Source organism: Salvelinus namaycush, chromosome 14, assembly GCF_016432855.1.
Source record: "Salvelinus namaycush isolate Seneca chromosome 14, SaNama_1.0, whole genome shotgun sequence".
NCBI classification, from domain to species: domain Eukaryota; kingdom Metazoa; phylum Chordata; class Actinopteri; order Salmoniformes; family Salmonidae; genus Salvelinus; species Salvelinus namaycush.
In genome coordinates this window covers 6,358,272-6,378,617 of record NC_052320.1, presented here as the reverse complement: position 1 = coordinate 6,378,617, position 20,346 = coordinate 6,358,272, and the positions used below count along the sequence as shown (strand labels likewise).

The following is a 20,346-nucleotide window of genomic DNA, read 5'->3' as shown; positions in this document are numbered from 1 at the left end:
GTTACACAGCAATGCCTGTTTCCCATCAGCGTTCTGAAGTGGAAAACTGAATGGCCCAGGTTACAACCTGGGCCAAAACCCAGCTTAAGGTCACAGGGGTCAGGGGTGTGGTGGAAGGGGTGGTTAGGATATACAGGATATTACAAGATCAATAGTCAAATATTGTATTTTCATCTATTTGAAGTGAACAAGAGAACCTAAAATGTGACAGAGAAACTTATAGCCCAGTTCGACAGTAGAAACTGAAAAATGGGTGATTCATGCTTTAAGCTGTGATGTGAGGGGTTAAGATTCAGAAAATCAAAACTGCATAATTTAGCAGTGGCATACCATAAAATACATTCCTTACATCCAATTTGGTAAATCTCTCCCACTCTGTGACCTACCCATATGGAGTTGATTAAATGCATCTCGACATTCCCATGGCTTAAAGAACCACATGAGTCTGGTTCCACAGCCATGCATGTTACATAGAGAAACAAACATCCAGAAACATTTATTGAGCTGTGCTTCTTCACTTGTGATTGTGGGGTTACATACAGTACATACAATGTTAAAACACCCTCTGCATTAAAATCCAGTCAACACGTGGCCCATGGATAAGAGTGAGTGAAGATCATGCCTCCAATACGTTTAGGACACAGTTCACACTATTTTTTCATGACATGGTTGCCAGACGATGACTTTCAGGCAGCTTCGGATGAGGCGGAAGGAAGGAAGCGGTTCCTTTCTGGAGAGGAAGCAGGAAGCCATTGGTGGTGTATTGGGACAGTGGCTAAAAAGATCCAGTTAATGACTGCTACAGATGATGATCAGAGAAACACAAACATCGCATTCCTCATAGTAAAAAAATGGTTAACTTATGTCAGCAAAAGCCCCCTAAAACAGGGGACTTTTCCTGTCTTTTCTTTTATTTAAAACTCCTGTCTGTCCCTCTGAGATAGGCGCTCCAGCATTAGTATAACCAGGTTTAGGGCTCAGAGAGCCTCCATAGTCCAGCATCTAGACTGGCTCCAGCATTAGTATAACCAGGTTTAGGGCTCAGAGAGCCTCCATAGTCCAGCATCTAGACTGGCTCCAGCATTAGTATAGCCAGGTTTAGGGCTCAGAGAGCCTCCATAGTCCAGCATCTAGACTGGCTCCAGCATTAGTATAACCAGGTTTAGGGCTCAGAGAGCCTCCATAGTCCAGCATCTAGACTGGCTCCAGCATTAGTATAACCAGGTTTAGAGCTCAGAGAGCCTCCATAGTCCAGCATCTAGACTGGCTCCAGCATTAGTATAACCAGGTTTAGGGCTCAGAGAGCCTCCATAGTCCAGCATCTAGACTGGCGGGTGGTCAACACGCACGTAGCTATACATTTCTCAACCCCACCTTTTACATTTTTTTATTTTTATAATGACTTAAATTCAACCTTATTAAAAACCCATCCAGCATTTCTCTAGCCTGGTTGCTGTCTCTGTTTAGATATATTACATACCACTCCTTGCCAAAGATTTGGCAAATTGTCAGGAGTGGCAAGAAGTGGAACGTTAGCTAAAAAGACTGGTACACAGATGAGTATTTCTCTATGTTTAGGTCCAGTCTTGAAGGTGCAGCCAGCCGGCAGTGGGGTGGGTTTCTCCTTGAGCAGGTTAGCAGGAAGGGAGCTGTAGAGCTGCTCCAGCCAGGTTGCTAGGCAGACCTCATTCTTTGCATCTTCCATCTTCTTCACTTCTTTCATTCACCCTCCCTATGTATTGTCCTCCATATTGTCATGTGGGTCTGCGTCCATTATATCAAGGCTGCATACTGTATCTATTCCCTGCGATCGACCTCTGAAGAGAATTGGGGAAAAAGTAGATCCGTTTTTCAATCGAAATGTTTGAAAATCCCTAAAACCTGAATATAGCAGTTACATTCAGTTTGTCAGCAATCAATGCTTACCTTCTTTATCTGCCTGAGGCACTTCATCATCAGCTAAGCTAGAGGAGCGAGAAAAAACAAAAAAGGACAGATGTCAATAAAACTACCTTCAGTTAGGTGCAATAAAACTACCTTCAGTTAGGTGGATTGCTAGAATAACAAACAAATAGGGTTGGGCAACCTTGTTCTAGGTGTTAGGGGCCTGTGGATTGTAGGGTGAGGTGTACTATAGAGTTAATCTACGGGATGACCTCTAACCTGGTGAGCTGTGGGGTGTGTCATTGCTGGGGGAGACGGTAGCCGGGCCTCGCCCTCACTGGAGCCCCCAACGGGCGTGGTCCTCTTGGCCCAGGCGTTCTCCTTGGGAGGTGGAGCGAGCACCACCTTTAGGGGCGGACTGTCTTGTCTGGGAGGGGAGGGCTTGGTCACAGGGGAGGAGGGCTCCTCTTCACGCCCACTGTCCACCGAGCGCTCGCTCTCCCTGCGCTTGGAGGCTGGGAATTTGAGAGGAAGAATATGTCAACAAATGTCCAACAGGAAATGAGTGTCCTGCTTTTATACCAACCCTGGGAAAGGACCCTGCTTAAACCCCAATATTACCCTCTGAAGGTGTCTAAGTAACTACAGTACTGATATCGTCGCTGACTCAATTACCCATCATAACCAGTGAATTGCTCACCTCTGCCAGATTGGTCACGGCTGCCTGGTTGGGAAGACTCACTGCCAGTCCGAGAGCGTCCTGCAGGTTGGTCCTCACTGCGCCAGCTGGGGTGCCTGAGGGATGGTCAGGATCAATGAGTCAAAGATAACATAACACAGTATATATGAAGTTTATTCTACAGACATACTCCATTTCCTCATGTTAGCCTATGCTCTTCTTCCCTTTCGTAACATACCTCTCTCTGGGCTTGCGGTCTGTGATTCTGTCTTCTAGCTGTCGCTGCAGTTTTTCCTGTTCCCTCTTCAGCCTCTCCTCCATCTCTCTCTCCTTGGCAGCCGTGTCCACTGGCTTGGCCTCACCGAAGATGGAGGCAGCCCTGTCCGAGGGGGCAGACGGGTCGCTGCTCTGCTCCACCTCTTTAGGTAGGCTACGGGGTTTCAGGATCAACTTGGGCCTCTCCACAGCACCTGGGTCTGACCATAGAGGAGATAAAAAGCAGAGAGGTTTTAATGTACACCCTGGTACTGTGTGACTGGGCCAGTGCACATTAAGAATGACAATTTTATTTAAAACTTTCTCACCTCGGTCACAACGGCTTTCCTCCCGTCTCTCGTATCGGTCACCACCACGGTCACCATAGCGATCCCTACTACCCCGGTAGTCATCCTGTCGGTAGCCATCTTGCCGGTAGCCATCCTGTCCTCCCTCATCACGCCTGTAACCAGTGCCAAATGCCCTGCGACCACCACCACCACGACAGTCAAAACTACCTGAGGGAAGCGGCAAAAATACAATATTAGTCATACAACAAGACTTCACAAACAACATAACAAAAACACAACACCCACTATACAAAACAGTCTAATGAGATCAACATATATTTTCCAAAGTTTGTCAAATATTTTCAGTTTTTGTTTAACTTTATAATATACCAAATCTAAAGGGATGTTACTAGATAGTCAACCCTCCAGTTTGGTATTGGTGGTGAGCATGAGGCTTTCCATTGGATAGGTAAACATTGTTTGGCATCAATTAGACCTAGATTTCAAAACTTTCTCTGATATTGATCACCAATATTTACATTTCCCAACAGACATAAATCGTGGAGATGGATGGATGTAAATTCCTAGACACAATGAAATGATAGCACATACATTATGCCTAAAAGATGTTAGTCACAGGACCAGCACATGTAATAGGGTTCCGTTGTGCTTTTTGCATCTCCAACAGAGATGTGACATTTCTGTCAGGAATGTAGCAAGTGTAAAACAGTCAATTTGACTCTAGAGGTCTTTCCATTCCAAATAAAGTTGGAGAGTGGGCCATTCATTTTATTTAAAAAGTTGGATGGAAGTGAAATTGGCAGGGCATGGAATAAATACACCAATCTTAGTAACACAGTCGAAAGTTTACATACGAGTTTTAATGACTCCAACCTAAGTGTATTTCAACCACTCCACAAATTTCTTGTTAACAAACTATAGTTTTGGCAAGTCGGTTAGGACATCTACTAGGTGCAAGACAAGTAATTTATCCAACAATTGTTTACAGACAGATTATTTCACTCTATCACAATTCCAGTGGGTCAGAAGTTTACATACACTAAGTTGACTGTGCCTTTAAACAGCTTGGAAAATTCCAGAAAATTATGTCATGGCTTTAGAAGCTTCTGATAGGCTAATTGACATTATTTGAGTCAATTGAAGGTGTACCTGTGGATGTATTTCAAGGTCTACCTTCAAACTCAGTGCCTCTTTGCTTGACATCATGGGAAAATCAAAAGAAATCAGCCAAGACCTCAGAAAACAAATTGTAGACCTCCACAAGTCTGGTTCATCCTTGGGAGCAATTTCCAAACGCCTGAAGGTACCACGTTCATCTGTACAAACAATAGTACGCAAGTATAAACACCATGGGACCACGCAGCCGTCATACCGCTCAGAAAGGAGACGCGTTCTGTCTCCTGGAGATGAACGTACTTTGGTGCGAAAAGTGCAAATCAATCCCAGAACAACAGCAAAGGACCTTGTGAAGACGCTAGAGGAAACAGGTACAAAAGTATCTATATCCACAGTAAAACGAGTCCTATATCGACATAGCCTGAAAGGCCGCTCAGCAAGGAAGAAGCCACTGCTCCAAAACCGCCATAAAAAAGCCAGACTACGGTTTGAAACTGCACATGTGGACAAAGATCGTACTTTTTGGAGAAATGTCCTCTGGTCTGATGAAACAAAAATAGAACTGTTTAGCCATAATGACCATCGTTATGTTTGGAGGGAAAAGGGGGAGGCTTGCAAGCCGAAGAACACCATCCCAACCGTGAAGCATGGGGGTGGCAGCATCCTGTTGTGGGGGTGCTTTGCTGCAGGAGGGACTGGTGGACTTCACAAAATAGATGGCATCATGAGAAGGAAAATGATGTGAATATATTGAAGAAACATCTCAAGACATCAGTCAGGAAGTTAAAGCTTGGTCGCAAATGGGTCTTCCAAATGGACAATGACCCCAAGCATACTTCCAAAGCTGTGGCAAAATGGCTTAAGGAAAACAAAGTCAAGGTATTGGAGTAGCACAAAGGCCTGACCTCAATCCTATAGAAAATTTGTTTGCAGAACTGAAAAAGCGTGTGCGAGCAAGGAGGCCTACAAACCTGACTCAGTTACACCAGCTCTGTCTGGAGAAATGGGCCAAAATTCACCCAACTTATTGTGGGAAGCTTGTGGAAGGCTACCCGAAATGTTTGACCCAAGTTAAACAATTTGAAGGCAATGCTACCAAATACTAATTGGGTGTATGTAAACTTCTGACCCACTGGGAATGTGATAAAATAAATAAAAGCTGAAATAAATTTTTTTCTCTACTATTATTCTGACAAATATTTTGTTGTGCGCCCTGGAATTTTAATTTAGGAGCTCCAGTGCGCCTGGAAAAATAAAAAATTCTAGCTTTATTACCTCGAACATGTATCATTTCGCTCCTAAATTTCTTTGTGTGCGGCTACATTTTTCAACTTAGGTGCACACAAAAAATGTCTTTGTAGAGCACTGTTATATTGAAAAATTGCAGAGATTGTCTGAAAACATCCTGTTTGGTATAAACCCTGTTTGATCTGAGGGAATCAACTTTTGTATAATGTTTCTATGCGAAAAGCCAATAACTTAGCAATGGATTCAAAAGTGTTACTGGGTGGAAATATCCGCATGACAATGGATCCTTATCTTTCTGACAATGGATCCTTATCTTTCTTTTTAAGTAGGATGATTGTAGCCAAACATAGTGACTGGGTAACTTCAATAAGACTTCTCACTAACATGCTGAATATGTACAGGTTTAGTAGCCCAGGACCAGGTACTCCAACTGACCTCCTCTGTCATCTCTGCGATCCCTGTCATCATATCGATCCCTGTACCTGTCCTGGCCCCCTCCGTACCGGTTATCTCCTCTGGGCCTGTCTGACTCGTACCGGTCATCTCCTCTGGGCCTGTCTGACTCGTAGCGGTCCCGTGACCCTGGAGCAAACAGCAGACAAAGGGGTTAGGGGGTCTCTCTTCCCCCCATAAAAGACCCATTTCAGACCCATACTGTACCAGTGGTGTTAAGTACTTAAGTAAAAATACTAGTTAAGTATTTTTGGGGGGTATCTGTACTTTACTATTTATATTTTGGCAACTTTTACTCCAATACATCCCTAAATAAAATAATGTACTTTTTACTCCATACATTTTCCCTGACACCCAAAAGTACTCGTTACATTTTGAATGCTTAGCAGGACAGGAAAATGGTCCAATTCACACACTTATCAAGAGAACATCCCTCATCATCCCTACTGCCTCTGATCTGGTGGACTCAAACACACAAATGCTTTTTTTTGTAAATGATGTCTGAGTGTTGGAGTGTGCTGCTGGCTATCCGTAAATAAAAAAGAAAAGAAAATGATGTCGTCTGGTTTGCTTAATATAAGGAATTTTGAATTATTTATACATTTACTGTTGATACTTAAGTACATTTCAAACCAAATACTTTAAAACTTTTACTCACGTAGTATTTTACTGGGTGACTTTCACTTTTACTTGAGTCATTTTCTATTACGGTATCTTTACTTTTACTCAAGTATGACAATGAGGTACTTTTTCCGCCACTGTACTGTACGCACGGTCTCTTCGAGGCGGCGCGTCGTCACTCTCTCCTCCACTGGGCTGTGGAGCCCTCCAGTCAGAGTCTGTCTTGTCTGGGCCAAAGTCTCCCCCCCGGTCCCTGTCCCGACCCCCCATGGAGTGATTATCCCTCCCTGAGAAAGACACATAGACGAGTCAGAAAGAACATGGAGAAACTCTTCAGATCAAGTTAATCTGAACTGCGTGAGTGTGTCTAGAATGACATTACAGTTAAGCTGCCAACATGTGTAAGGTGGTACTGTAGCTACACATTAAAAATCTGAAGGAAAACACGGCACACTGCTGTTCATGCTCCCAGGTGATTTTATTGTTATAACATTTCAACCCTTAGGTATTCATCAGGCATGTATATCCCAGATGGGGGTGGAAGGTCCTTAATATCTGGGGCGGCAGGTAGCCTAGTGGTTAGAGCGTTGGGCCAGTAACCGAAAGGGTGCTAGATTGAATCCACGAGCTGACAAGGTCAAAATCTGTTGTTCTGCCCCTGAACAAGGTAGTTCACACACTGTTCCTAGGCTGTCATTGTAAATAAGAATTTGTTCTTAACTGACTTGCCTAGTTAAAAAAAACAGTAAAACAAAGCCCTGACCTCAATCCCATAGAAAATTTGTGGGTAGAACTGGAAAAGCGTGTGCAAGCAAGGAGGTCTACAGACCTGACTCAGTTACACCAGCTCTATCAGGAGAAATGGGCCAAAATTCACCCAACTTATTGTGGGAAGCTTGTGGAAGGCTACCTGAAACATTTGACCCAAGTTAAACAATTTGAAGGCAATGCTACCAAATACTAATTGAGTGTATGTAAACTTCTGACCCACTGGGAATGTCATGAAAGAATTAAAAGCTGAAATAAATCAATAATTCTCTCTACTATTATTCTGACATCTCACATTCTTAAAATAAAAAGTGGTGAGCCTAACTGACCTAAGACAGGGAATTTTTACTAGGATTAAATGTCAGGAATTGTGAAAAACTGAAGTTTAAATGTATTTGGCTAAAGTGTATGTAAACCTCCGACTTCAACTGTAGGTCCTTCCACCCCCACCTAGGATATGCATGCCTGATGAAGACCTAAGGGTCGAAATGTTGCAACAAAATCACCTGGGAGCATGAACAGCATCGTGTGGCGTTTTCCTTTTTCATGAGTTCGCCTATAACTCCAGCACCAGCAAAAAAGTACCTAGATGTACATATGTATGTTCTTCAGCTTTTGTACTGTAGCTACACAAACATAAGATTCACACCTTTGTCATTAGACTGATCTGCAATGTCCACACGAATCCTTCTGTTTCCCAAGTTCTGCATGGAGGAAGAGCAAACATGAAAAAAGTAATGGATGACATATGCCATCTAGTGGCTAAACCTATTGACTGGTGTTTCACCATCTGGTGGCTAAACCTATTGACTGGCGTTTCACCATCTGGTGGCTAAACCTATTGACTGGTGTTTCACCATCTGGTGGCTAAACCTATTGACTGGTGTTTCACCATCTGGTGGTTAAACCTATTGACTGGCGTTTCACCATCTGGTGGCTAAACCTATTGACTGGCGTTTCACCATCTGGTGGCTAAACCTATTGACTGGTGTTTCACCATCTGGTGGCTAAACCTATTGACTGGCGTTTCACCATCTAGTGGCTAAACCTATTGACTGGCGTTTCACCATCTGGTGGCTAAACCTATTGACTGGCGTTTCACCATCTGGTGGCTAAACCTATTGACTGGCGTTTCACCATCTGGTAGCTAAACCTATTGACTGGTGTTTTCATTGACTATTTTCCTTGTAGCTCAATTTGTAAAATGGACTAACCTCTTCGTTTAGACTCAAGGCACTCAGGAGGGATTCCACATCAGCAAACTCAGCATAGCCAAAACCCTTCAGCCTGTCTGGATTACTGGGTTCTCTAGGAAGACGCACTGCACTGATCGACAGACAGACAGACAGACAGACAGACAGACAGACAGACAGACAGGGTCAAACAGAGATATAGTATGTCTGGGTTTGGATGAACAAATACTAGCAGCAAGTTGGCAAATACTTTATAACAGGGGTCTTCTTACCCTACGAGGTCCGGACTACTGCTGCTTTTCTGTTCTGCCTGATAATTAATTGCACCCACCTGGTGTCCCAGGTCTAAATCAGTCCCTAATTAGAGGGATAGAATGAAAAAAAAAGCAGTGGAACTGCCTTCAAGGTCCAGATTTCAGTTTGAGGGCTTTATAATATAATAATGTATGCCATTCAGCAGATGCTTTAATCCAAAGAGACTTACAGTCATGCGTGCATACATTTTACATACGGGTGGTCCTGGGAATCGCACCCACTATCCTGGCATTGCGAGTACAATGCTCTACCAACTGAGCTACAGAGGACCCACAGAGGAATTAACTGTGTAACACAACAGATTTAGGCTTAAATGTTGTTTTGGGTAGGGCTAAACATGTGCTAAATTTGAAATGCACTTACCCCCACGCCCCTGAAGAAGTCCTTGATGGAGTCCTCAGTCACGTCGTAGGGCAAGTTGCCCAGGAAGGCGGTGTAGGGGGGACCGCAAGGAATACGAGAGCGGTCAACGTTTGGCTCCCGGGCTGAACGGGGTGCTGTGGGCAGGATGGAGCGGTTGATGGCTGGGGCCTGGTACATATCCTCCTCTGTATGCCAGGAGGTGGATACTGGAGGGAGGAGAAGGGAGATAAATTAGAAGGATTGGATGTTAAAGGGCCAATCTACGATTGGAACATGATTTATTTTAACTTTCAAATTAATAATATACAGTGCCTTCAGAAAGTATTCACCCCCCTTGACTTTGTGTTGTGTTACAGCCTGAATTTAAAATGTATTATATTCAGATTTTGTGTCTCTAGCCTACACACAATACACCTTAATGGAAAGCGCTCAGGGATTTCACCATGAGGCCAATGGTGACTTTAAAACAGATACAGAGTTTAATGGCTGTGATATGAGAAAACTGAGGATGGGTCAACAACATTGCAGTTACCTAGAGTAAAAAGAACAAAGCCTGTACAAAATACAAATATTCCAAAACATGCATGTTTGCAATAAGGCACTAACGTAAAACTGCAAAAAAATGTGGTAAAGAAATGAACTTTATGTTCTGAATACAAAGTGTTATGTTTGGGGAAAATGCAACACAACACATAACTGAGTACCACTTTTCAAATATTCAAGTATGGTGGTGGCTGCATCATGTTATGGGTATGCTTGTCATTGGCAAAGACTAGGGAGTTTTTTGGGGGGGATAAAAAGAAACGGAATAGAGCTAAGCACAGGCAAAATCCTAGAAGAAAACCTGGTTCAGCCTACTTTCCAACAGACACTGGGAGACAAATTCACCTTTCAGCAGCACACTAACCTAAAACACAAGGCCAAATATACACTGGAGTTGCTTACCAAGTCAACATTGAATGTTCCTGAGTGGCCTAGTTACAGTTTTCACTTTTACTCCATTGTTTATAAACAATGTAATTGTAAACAAACACTGTATAACACTGTATAGCCTCATGGTTGAAAGTATAGTTTTGATCTCATGGATGATGAGTCATTGCATGCATAGCTCTGTCTATGAATTTGAGAGTGGTTACATTTCTCCAGCCCCAATCCTCAGATAGTTACCAAAAACAGTGCCGGGGTCGCAATTTTTGTCGTTGTTTGAACTGCAGATTTCCCTTTTAAGATCATGCTGCCTTGGTATGTACGGATCCTTACGATAAGATGGGTCAGATGCTGTTCTGACACGTTGACTATGAATACCAAAACACAGGTGTACTGACCAGAGATGAATGTCACAGAACAGGATTGGGCCTACATGAGTTACAGTAGCCAAATCTTAAAAACATGTATCCTGGTTGAGAACACTCAACGTATAGGAGAAAAATAACTATGGTGATGCATCCTTTTTGTGAAGAATCTCACCCTCTGTGTCTAGGTCATCTGTCTCGTCAGCCCAGCTGCTAGTGGGCTTGGTGGGGGGGTAACTTGGGGGTGCATTACCCCCTTTGTCCTCTGCCGGGAAGTTAGTCAGGGATAGGGTCTTAACCTTCTTATTCCCCTTCTTCTTAGCTGCTGTGAGGAGAGGATGACATTTTATCATGGTCAAACAGCTCTTTGGCAAGTCTCTGACAAGACTCACTGTGACAGGAAAATGATAGTGCTGCTGCTGCGCTGCTGCACTGCACCCCCCCCCCCCCCCCCCACCCTCCCTCCCGGTTCAACTGCCTCAAGCCAAAGCCTTTCCACATAGCTTTTAAACCCAGAGGACCAATATCACGAGACTTCCGGGAACGTTTGTGAAACAGACCAAACAGGGGTTTGAGAAGTGAAAATTAACCTCAAAGGAAGATTTTTCCTCGAAATCTAAAGGCACAACCTAGATTCGAGCCAATGTCTTAAATAGTTGAACATGTTATTACTCCTACCTCGTGAAAGTGACAAATTTATTTTGAAGGAGTGCCTTTTGAGTTGCAAATGCGCAGTTCGGCTCTAGACCCGATTACGTGATTCCACGCATTAGTTTAGCTAGCCAACATCGCCATTACGTTTTTCTTTTTACACATTACAAGTGTGATCGGGGATTATATTGGAGAAGGAAATGTAACATATATTCATACTGTCTTTGGCCTTATTGTGTTGGCTTGGATCATTTCTTTTTTACACTGTCCTTTACAATATGATTCCAGCAATAATGGTGGACGGGTAACCTGGCCATCCCAGTACTGTACAACTCAACGTGGCTTGCTTTTGGGCCAAAGGGGTTGAATCAGGCAAAAGTGTTTGGGTATGTTGCACTTAGCAGGGAGTCTGCGACGGAAAATAATAAGCCCGCAAAGAGACTAACAGAGAACAGATTTTTAAGGGTCATTCCAAGCCCGCCATATGGGTCACAGAACCGTGTGGAATGTGGATGTTCTCTTTACAGACTTGCAGAAGAGCGTGAAATGAGGCCATCACAATTCCCTCCTCCATCAGATGTTGACGCACCCCAAAAACATACACTACCCCCCACCCTGGTCTACTACGCATGCCCCAGACACTGTCAACGTAGGCTAGCCAGCTGTCTACTGTTTGTTTACATAGATGTCAGGTCAAGTGTCTATATAACTTTAGGTACATACCTCTAAAACCCGGCAGATATAACTCACTGTGTTAACATAGTGTAACGACCCAGGGTCGTTACAATAGTATGCAACTGTCGCAGTCCCAAACAAACTATCTATGATGGCGCATGATCATTCCTGTGCACAATGACCAGCTGGTCTTCGGGGAAAAATAACGTTACCCTGTAAAGTACGATGTTTACATGGTTCCATCCCACTCCCTCCCCGCAGCGTCCGCCACGATACAGCCCCTCCTGACACAACGCATGTGAGGTCGACACACCCGGAAAAAGTATGCATTTCAAACCGTGAATCCATCACTTTCTAAAAAAATTGTCGATGCCAAAGAATGCATATCTCCACGCAGGCTACACCTGGCCCATGCAGAATTTAGCTTACATAATTCTCACCTGTCGTCGCCATGTTGGAGAACGACTTCCTGGATCCTGGATGGAGACGCGGGCACACAAGTATCCGCGTGCATGCTTCGCATCGTGTTTTCGTGCATTGCAGTGGTGTAGATCACTCTATCACCACTAGAGAGCGGGTTAGGCCTAGTTGACGGAATGAGAGGTTTTTCAAAAGTTATTAATGAGGGTGTAACAAAATGCTTGCGTTTCTATCTCCAACAGTGCAGTAATATCTAACAAGTAATATCGAACAATACACACAATCTAAAGTAAAGGAATGGAATTAAGAATATATAACTATTTGGACGAGCAATGTAAGAGCATAGACTATGATACAGTAGAATAGGACAGAATAAAGTTAAAGGTTAAATAAAATAAATAAATATACATATGAGATGAGTATTGCAAAATATGTAAGCATTATTAAGCAACAGGTAAGTGGAAATATTACTTGGTTCACGCATATATTATAATAACTATGCACATGTGTTGGCTACAGTATGACTGTCTGCTCAAAACTTCCCCTTTTTTGGAGCTACTGTGGCAACAGCTTCCCCATGCCTTATAACTTTTGAAGAACAAAGCCAGTATTTTGGATGGGTTTATTGTGTGTGTGTGTGTGTGTGTGTGTGTGTGTGTGTGTGTGTGTGTGTGTGTGTGTGTGTGTGTGTGTGTGTGTGTGTGTGTGTGTGTGTGTGTGTGTGTGTGTGTGTGTGTGTGTGTGTGTGTGGCTGCATGCGGATGTAGCGTATCACACAAGTCAGAGGTTAGGGCCACAGGGAGATCTTAACTCCCTCACTCATTTCCTTGGTCACCGAAACCAAGATCTGAAATACTTAGTTACTCCAAAACACTTCAATCAGTGTTTTGACAACAGGAATCCACATGCATTCCACACAGTAGCCTGTAGACTTAGACTTGGAAGTACAATGTCACTGTGATACAACTTTGAAATTAAAAGATTGGTCTTCCACTTCTATCTTATTTGGTTTGACTTAACCTGCTAGTTGGACATTATTCAGTTGTGCTCGACAAATATTTCATAATGTCATTTCTATCTGTTGAGTGAAAAGATACTGCTGTTATACTGGAGGACATTTTGACCGCTCACTTGCGAAACCATTTTATTGTACATGTTTGTCCATGATTGTTATCTGTTTGTCCAATGGTAAAGTATCGGGAGGGACCAGGAATAGGCGTGACAATTCCATACAAATAAAAGTATTTTAATTATTATATGAAGAGTGCCTTGGTCCTCCTTTCTTTTTGATGATCAATTTACCCCTTTTACCAAAGAGCACCCTCTGTCTACCAAAACCTACTATTGTGTACCTATGCAGCACTTCCCTACCTCTTTTTTTCTACATATTGTAGTCCTTCATTTGATATACTGTACACATATTTTCCATTCGTTTTTGCCTTAGGCTAACCCTCATGACGATGGAAAGCACCGTTGAACGTCAGAGTTTCTGCTCAATGACTAGGCGGGAAATGAGTTATTCCGGTCTGGAGCCTGGTCTGATTGTGTGTGTGTGTGTGTGTGTGTGTGTGTGTGTGTGTGTGTGTGTGTGTGTGTGTGTGTGTGTGTGTGTGTGTGTGTGTGTGTGTGTGTGTGTGTGTGTGTGTGTGTGTGTGTGTGTGTGTGTGTGTGTGTGTGTGTGTGTGTGTGTGTGTGTGTGTGTGTGTGTGTGTGTGTGTGCGTGCGTGCGTGCGTGCGTGCGTGTGTGTGTGTGTTACTTATTAGATCATAGATCAAGTAAAATTAATTTAACGAACACTGTTACAATTTACATTGGACACAATACATCTTTGTGTGGTCTGACTTATTTTGAGTCAGATTTTGTTTAGTGGACTTATAAGACTGCGCCATTGTATGTTGCTAAGCTAGAAGCTGCTGGTGGATGACAGTATGGAAAACCCAGTGAGCCAAGCGTATGCTCTCTCTTCCATCTCTCTCTTCCATAACCATCACAGGGTCCTTGTTACAGCACAAGGCCGTGGAAGCCAGTCTGGTTGGTTGGACTCGGCTCAACTTGTGGGTTCCCTGCTCCTTTACAGAGAGTTTAACTGGTGCTGACATGTCTTACTGGAAATCATTTCAGTATGGTTGATGTGTGTGTGTGTGTGTGTGTGTGTGTGTGTGTGTGCAGAGGGTTACTCGATGACAGATATGTTTTTGTACAATACCAGCAGTACAGTGTATATCCACAAAACATATGGGTACCATTTTTACAGAATAGATGGAATGATAGAGAATTATTCAGTGTTTCAGATTTTCAGATTTTTTTATTGTCGGGAAAGTATATATATATATATATATTTTTGTGATTTTTGTCACTAAGTGAGTTCTTGTCCTTTTGCTTTTGGAATGTACTCTTGGTTCCCCCGAAAAGCAACAGTCAGCACCTGCCAATTGACTACTGTACTGTAAGTACCCTTTCAACAGCATCTCATAACACTCATAGAAATTGAACATTTCTCAATGGATTAATAATAACAAATTGAATTTGTTCAAGGACGTCTCTGGCGGCATGGTAGCCTAGTGGTTAGAGCATAGGGCCAGTAACTGAAAGGTTGCTGGATCAAATCCCTTAGCCGACAAGGTAAAAATCTATTGTTCTGCCCCTGAACAAGGCAGTTAACCCACTGTTCCCCGGTAGGCTGTCATTGTAAATAAGAATTTGTTCTTAACTGACTTGCCTAGTTAAATAAAGGTTAAATTTAAAAATACATTTTAAAATCTCATCAAGTCATGAGTGCACAGTTCCATAGATCTGTCATTAGAACCGATGTCTCATTTCACTGCAAGTTCCACTGACATATGATCTAAAGCTCTCCTGACAGATGTGTTTTCTGTGTAGTTCTGACGCTCTTAACCAATGATATTACATTATGATATTTATTACATTCCATGGGTGACATGTGTTCCCCTATTCACACTGGCATGGTCTCATTTGGACTTTTACAGATTGTGACTTCACAGTGCAACACCACCAGCTCACTTGTTATAGTTCTCACTTCATCAGTTTTCAGATGGTATTATAATATAGCCTGTAGAATCAACTATTTGTAAAGCAAGCTGTGTTTCACTCTAAATGTGTATTTGGCATGTAATAACCAAAACAAATGAATTACACTGAAAAGCTTAAAAAGCCAAGATGATCTCCCTTGGGAACAGCGTGACCAGATACACCCAATATTATTCTGTGGTTACTGGCAGGATCATTCATTCGATTTTTCGACACAGAAAGCAGAAGGAATGCTGGCTCAAGCTCATTACGTACACGATCATAAGATTTACTTGACCACACACTGTCTCTTTAGAAAGAACCACACTGACCATGCTTGGATGATGTCCTTTGACCAAATTCTTTAATAATTGTATATAGTCCAAACCATGCTCAGAGTATTACAGCAATTAGAAGTTTGGAAGAGAACACTATTCTTGATTATACTATTTAATTGTGAGCAATTAAAGAACTACACAGTGTTCGGCATCACATAAACACCTTTTCAAGCTTTTCAAGCTGTGTTTGAGCTGTCTTGAGAACAATGAACAAAGATGTCAGAGTGACCTGTAGAAAGACATTGAATAGGTCAGAAAATGTGTTTAAACCTGCAGGGGGAGGTTGGTAAAGCCATAGCTGCAGTGGCTGTCCAGCTGCACTAAATTCCACATGGACTGTGTTATTTGCAGTGACATCTACGTGTGAGCTCCACAAAAGGCAGGTCTGTCAACATTGCAAAAGGTATGCAGACGAACTGTATGATTGATTAAAGGTCTGTTCTCTCACACTCCTTGATTTGCAAACAGCAGAGCTGAGAAAAGGGCTGGTAAATTAGTTTAATATGATTTTACAGCGATAAGGGGGATGTTTGCTGTGGATCACGCTCCATCTGAAACTATTCAAGTGTGTGCAGCAGTGGCAGTAAAGAGTGCAGGGGTGGCAGTAAAGAGTGCAGGGGTGGCAGTAAAGAGTGCAGGGGTGGCATTAAAGAGTGCAGGGGTGGCATTAAATTACAATGCTAAAGCCCCATTTTAATGACACCCTCCCTTCTCTCACTCTTGGCAGGCAAACTAGTCTCCTGAGGTTTTACAGATGCCTGCATCACAAAAATGTCAGCTCTCCTCATCCTTACTGAAGAGCACTGATGAGGAGAGACCAAGCGGAGACAGAGGAATCTAGGTTGGGACTCTAAGATACAGGACTTTGTTAACTGACCTGGGTTTGATTTTACCATGGATGGGAGATGATTTCATGAACAATGACATTGACATCCCTTTGATGAAGTTTGGACTGGCTCCAGGTATAAATGACGTAAGCGGTCGCTTAGGGCCCCAGGACGCTAGGGAGCCCCAGACCCCAAAAAAATAAATATATAACATTTTTTTTGCAGTAAGTCAGTCAGGTCTGAACTGTTTCGAGTTAGAATAGTAGAGTACACAAGGTGCAAATTGTGCATCACCAAATTGTTTCTTGTTATGTCAGTCACTCAATTAGCCATGTCAGCCAACACTTTTTAGATAAGTAAGTTATTCTTATGGCTGCAAGCCCGAGGTCGGTACACCTATGACAACATCCCCCACCCCCCCCACACTGATTAGCATCGCTAGCATAGCGTCACAATTAAATAGTAGCATCTAAATATCATTAAATCACAAGTCCAAGACACCAAATGAAAGATACAGATCTTGTGAATAAAGCCACCATTTCAGATTTTTAAAATGTTTTACAGGGAAGACAAAATATGTAAATCTATTAGCTAACCACGTTAGCAAAAGACACCATTTTTCTTTGTCCACCATTTTCTCTCTCCACCTGTAGCTATCACCAATTCGGCCAAATAAAGATATTGATAGCCACTAACCAAGAAAAAACCTCATCAGATGACAGTCTGATAACATATTTATTGTATAGGATAGGTTTTGTTAGAAAAATGTGCATATTTCAGGTAGAAATCATAGTTTACAATTGCACCCACCATCACAACTCGACTAGAATAAATACACAGAGCAACGTGTATTACCTAATTACTAATCATAAAACATTTCTTAAAAATACACAGCTCACAGCAATGGAAGGACACAGATCTTGTGAATTCAGACAATATTTCAGATGTTCTAAGTGTTTTACAGCGAAAACACAATAAATCGTTATATTAGCATACCACATGTGCAAACGTTACCAGAGCATCGATTCAAGCCAAAGAGAGCGATAACGTAATCATCGCCAAAATATATTAATTTTTTCACTAACCTTCTCAGAATTCTTCCGATGACACTCCTGTAACATCATATTACAACATACATATAGAGTTTGTTCGAAAATGTGCATATTTAGCCACAAAAAACCGTGGTTATACAATGACAAAACTAGCAAAACTAGCCTGAAAATGTCGGGCGCCATATTTGACAGTGATCTTGTCTCATGATTAACTATTCATAAACTTGACTAAAAAAATATAAGTTGGACAGCTATCGAAAGACAAATTAGTTCTTAATGCAATCGCTGAATTACATTTCTAAAATTATCCTTACTGTGCAATACAGGGTTCGCCAAGCGAAGCTATACCAAAGAAAATGGCGGAATATGCGTTTAAAATTTTTCGACAGAACAACGATTTATCATCTTAAATATTTCTTACTATGAGGTGATCTTCCATCAGAATCTTGGGCAATGTATCCTTTCTTGGGTCTAATCTTCTTTTGGTCGAAAGATGTCCGCTTGTCCGTCGAAATGCCCACTAACGTTCGACCGGTACTGGAAACGTGCCCAAAGCTTCAAAGTGCATCACCAAGAATTGCCTCAAAATCGCACTAAACGGATATAAATTGCTATAAAACGGTTTAAATTAACTACCTTATGATGTCTTTAACACCTATAACGAGTAAAAACATGACCGGCGAAATATTACTGGCTAAACCCAAGCTTGGAAAGAGAGCAGGTCCAACGTACATCGTGCGTCAGGCGCAGCAGGAAAAGAACGGTACATCCGGTCTTTGTCGTTTTATACAGGCACTGATTGCGCAATCGACTCCATTCAAATTGTCACCTCTTACTGACATCTAGAGGAAGGCGTAGGCAGTGTTTGTAGCATCATAGCCTTCACAGGGACTTATGAACTGACCTGGGAGCAGGGGCCAAGATGTCTGAAATCTCACACCATATCAGGAAAAGTGCTGTAGAATGAGTTCTGTTCCACTCAGAGACATAATTCAAACGGCTATAGAAACTAGAGAGTGTTTTCTATCCAATAATAACAATAATAGGCATATTGTACGAGCAAGAATTGAGTACGAGGCCGTTTGAAATGGGCACCTTAAACAGAGCTACTCAATACTGCCCCTGCAGCCATAAAAAGTTATCCTAGCCAGCTATCTAAACCAGTAATCATGGCCGAATACTGACCGCTCACGCAGGACACGTGCCCAGAGGGCCCCCATTGATTTTGATAGTCACTCTCACTCAGATATCATTAACATGGCATAAATCATGGGAAAATCTGTGGAATTGTAAGAAATTAACTGTAAAACTGCAACAACAAAAAATCTCTGCCCCATGGCAAATTTGTAGAATTGCATAAAATTTGTTATAAAATCTGAAAAAATTCTCCCCCCATGGCAAAATGTGTATAAGCCCTTTAGGTATCCCAAAAAATGATACAAAATAATCTGATAAATATTGAATTTGGCCTTTACTGCTATAGCCCATAGAAACTAATTGAATTACACATTCATAAATTGCAAAAAATATATATAAAAAAAAAATCATAAGGAATAAGGTTTTAAAGTGTTTGTCCTATATCTAGGATGTTTTTTTTACACATATTTAAACCCCATATTTTGGGGGGCGCAAAACTACCTCCATACTGTATTTCCATTTGTTTGTATGGGTTACATTCAGACGAGTCCCGTGATGCTTGTGGTGGTCATAGAGAAAAACGGAGAACACCATTGTGTTCGTGAGAGTCTCCCCTTTCCAGAGAGTCATATGCGGAAGGCAGACATGGGCGGATGCGGTGGATTGAGCCCACGCAAAACATCTGGTATCTCTAGCTTAAACTGACAGATTTTGATGGGGGGGAAAAAACTCACTTTAAAACTGCAAAAACATTTTTTTTTTACTGTTGAGAGATAGAATTGTATAACTTAAAAGGTGCAAGTTTGACATTTGGTTGTGCATCAGCAGTTTTTCTCTTGTTATGTCAGTCACTGACAGTCACTCAATTGGCCCATGTCAACTAACAATTGTTAGATTGGTAAATTATTCTAGCCCCATGGCAAAAACAGTACAATTGCTTTGGGCCCCCAAAAGGCTAGATTAAATATTGTTTTGTCCAGGAAGTGAGAGAGTGTAGATGGTTGATATCCTCACAAATAGCCTACCACACGAGGGCGTGGTGATCTAGATCCATTCAAAACAGACGTTTATACATCTACTTGTTGTCAGCAGTTTTGTCAGCTTTGGTAGTTTATAAGTCAGTTCTCTTAATTATCTTAATCCTTGAGATTTCACATTAGTCTGTGTGTATGGGTACAGAAAGGATTTCAACGTTCAGCTCAAGATAGCTAGTATTTCTCAGTGTGTCTGTCTGATCTGTCTGAGCCTTGATGATTAGCGTGTTATCTCGGCTGTAATGTCTACAGTCAGGAGATAATATGGGCCAACTATGGACACGTGGTGCCAGATACATAGCATGCTTCGAATAAAGGGCCCACTTGAGGTCATAATTTCACCCTTGTGATATCTAGGCATCATCATCTGATGATTGGATAATGCACGAAAACATCATCCTCTCTGATTCTCATAGTTGGGAAAATGAAGAAAAGGAACCAAGGAATAACAGTTTATATTATTGTTGTACATTTGATTGTGTAGCTTTATGTGTCATCTTTAAAAAAAGACCTGTTTGTGTTCCCACGGGCATGTTTTGTATAAACATACCAAATATGACGTGATCTGAACATCCTGATCCTACCAAACTCCTCACTCAAATAGAGATAATTCTGTTTTTCCTGTTTTAATAAGGAGCGTTTGGCTGGTCTGGCATTTGATAAATTAGCCGGTTTATTTGCACAGG

At 42.1% G+C, this 20,346-nt stretch overlaps 1 protein-coding gene across 1 annotated transcript; it reads right to left on the bottom strand.

Annotated features, from left to right (window-relative positions):
• Positions 1-218: 218 nt before the first annotated feature.
• Positions 219-12,277, bottom strand: LOC120059578 (eukaryotic translation initiation factor 4B-like). The gene is made up of 14 exons (XM_039008708.1): positions 12,265-12,277; positions 10,674-10,823; positions 9,207-9,412; positions 9,095-9,102; positions 8,550-8,661; positions 7,985-8,039; positions 6,720-6,854; positions 5,929-6,075; positions 3,148-3,336; positions 2,802-3,039; positions 2,585-2,679; positions 2,164-2,399; positions 1,927-1,964; positions 219-1,817 (listed from the first exon to the last, which is right to left on the bottom strand). The coding sequence occupies exons 1-13, from the start codon at positions 12,275-12,277 to the stop codon at positions 1,956-1,958; spliced, it is 1,593 nt and encodes a 530-aa protein (XP_038864636.1). The 3' UTR covers positions 219-1,817; positions 1,927-1,955.
• Positions 12,278-20,346: the final 8,069 nt, after the last annotated feature.

Coding starts and splice junctions, on each gene's coding strand:
- LOC120059578 (XM_039008708.1), bottom strand. Junction 3,337..5,928: donor TCGCAGAGATGACAGAGGAG/GTCAGTTGGAGT, acceptor CGCTTCCCTCAG/GTAGTTTTGACTGTCGTGGT. Junction 2,400..2,584: donor CCGTGACCAATCTGGCAGAG/GTGAGCAATTCA, acceptor TCAAATTCCCAG/CCTCCAAGCGCAGGGAGAGC.